The sequence below is a fragment of the Trypanosoma conorhini genome (assembly GCF_003719485.1).
Source record: "Trypanosoma conorhini strain 025E chromosome Unknown Tco_14.4_contig_00378, whole genome shotgun sequence".
Taxonomy (NCBI): Eukaryota; Euglenozoa; class Kinetoplastea; order Trypanosomatida; family Trypanosomatidae; genus Trypanosoma; species Trypanosoma conorhini.
In genome coordinates this window covers 17,161-18,243 of record NW_021704467.1, presented here as the reverse complement: position 1 = coordinate 18,243, position 1,083 = coordinate 17,161, and the positions used below count along the sequence as shown (strand labels likewise).

Here is a 1,083-nt window from a genome sequence, read left to right as displayed (position 1 = left end):
GAAGCCAGCGAGGGCTGGGAGGGAAGAGCCTGCGGTGGAGAGCCCTCGCTGCCCGCCGTGCGGCCCCAAAGGCGCGTCGCGCGTCGTCCCCGCCGCCCGGCGCGGGGGTGGCTGGGGCGCCGTCCTTCGCCTGGAGCCGCGCCTACGTGCCGGCGCTTTGCCTTGAACGCGCGGCGCGCAACCGCTCCCATAGGAGGGGGAGGGGCCGATTCCTTCGCCGCCGCGTTTCCGCCTCGCGGCCGGGCGGGGGAGAGTGCGGGCGTGGCGGGGCGGGGCGGGCCTCGCTCCCGGTGGCGCCCGGCCCGGCCCCTGCAGGGGCACACAACCGTCGCAGAACTCGAGCCGTTGTTGTGCGCGCCGCGCGGGCGGCGTCGAAGAAGCGGAGAAGCCGCGCGCGCGCCTGTGCGACGGCCGCGGCGCCGGTGGCCGGCTCTTTGCGGTAGTGCGCCGGGGTTGTTGGCGGCGGGCTCCCGTTCTCGCCCGGCCCCGGAAGGGGCGGCGCGCCGAAGAAGGCGCCGGGGGCGAGGTTCCGGCGCACGCCGGCTCGGAGGCGAGATTTTCCCCACGGCGCCGCCAGGGGGCACGCGCAGCGGGAAACAAGGGAGGGAATCTACTGGCTTTGCTTGTGGTTTATTGTTTGCGGCTTCGCTTTCTTTTTTTCTTGGATCTTCGGCGGCGGCGGAGGCGCAGCGGGGGGCCTCTCTTCGGCGGACTCGTCGCTGGGACCGCCGCCGCGCGAGCAAAGGCGCCGTTGAGGCGGTCCCGTCCTGGAACTGGAGAAAAACCGGCACAGCGGGAAAGCCGGAGCCGACGAAACTGCCTCCCCGCCGGCCCTTTGCGGGGGCTCGCCCTCCACGCGCGCGTGTTCTCTTTCTTTGCTTTTCCTTTTTCGCCTTCTCCACGGGCGGACCTTTCGAGGCAGTCAGGCAAAGGGCGTCCAGAGGAAGAAGTAAAGTCACAGCGGAGGAAGTGCCGTCGCTCTCTGTTTTTCTCCCCTTCACTTGGTTGCTTTTCGTTTTTGCTTTGGCTTCGGCGGCCTCAAAGAAGGCAGGGCGCGGCGACGACGCCGCTTCAAAGTTTCTC

General features: G+C 70.2%; 1 protein-coding gene across 1 annotated transcript, besides 1 other annotated feature; it reads left to right on the top strand.

The window, feature by feature from the left end:
- On the top strand, positions 1 to 443 carry Tco025E_05984 (uncharacterized protein; the record flags this gene model as incomplete). Its single annotated transcript, XM_029372874.1, has 1 exon — positions 1 to 443. A coding segment is annotated over one exon (443 nt), but the record flags the coding sequence as incomplete, so codon positions are not given.
- Positions 444 to 865: 422 nt separating this feature from the next.
- Positions 866 to 899: a sequence feature (A-rich).
- Positions 900 to 1,083: the final 184 nt, after the last annotated feature.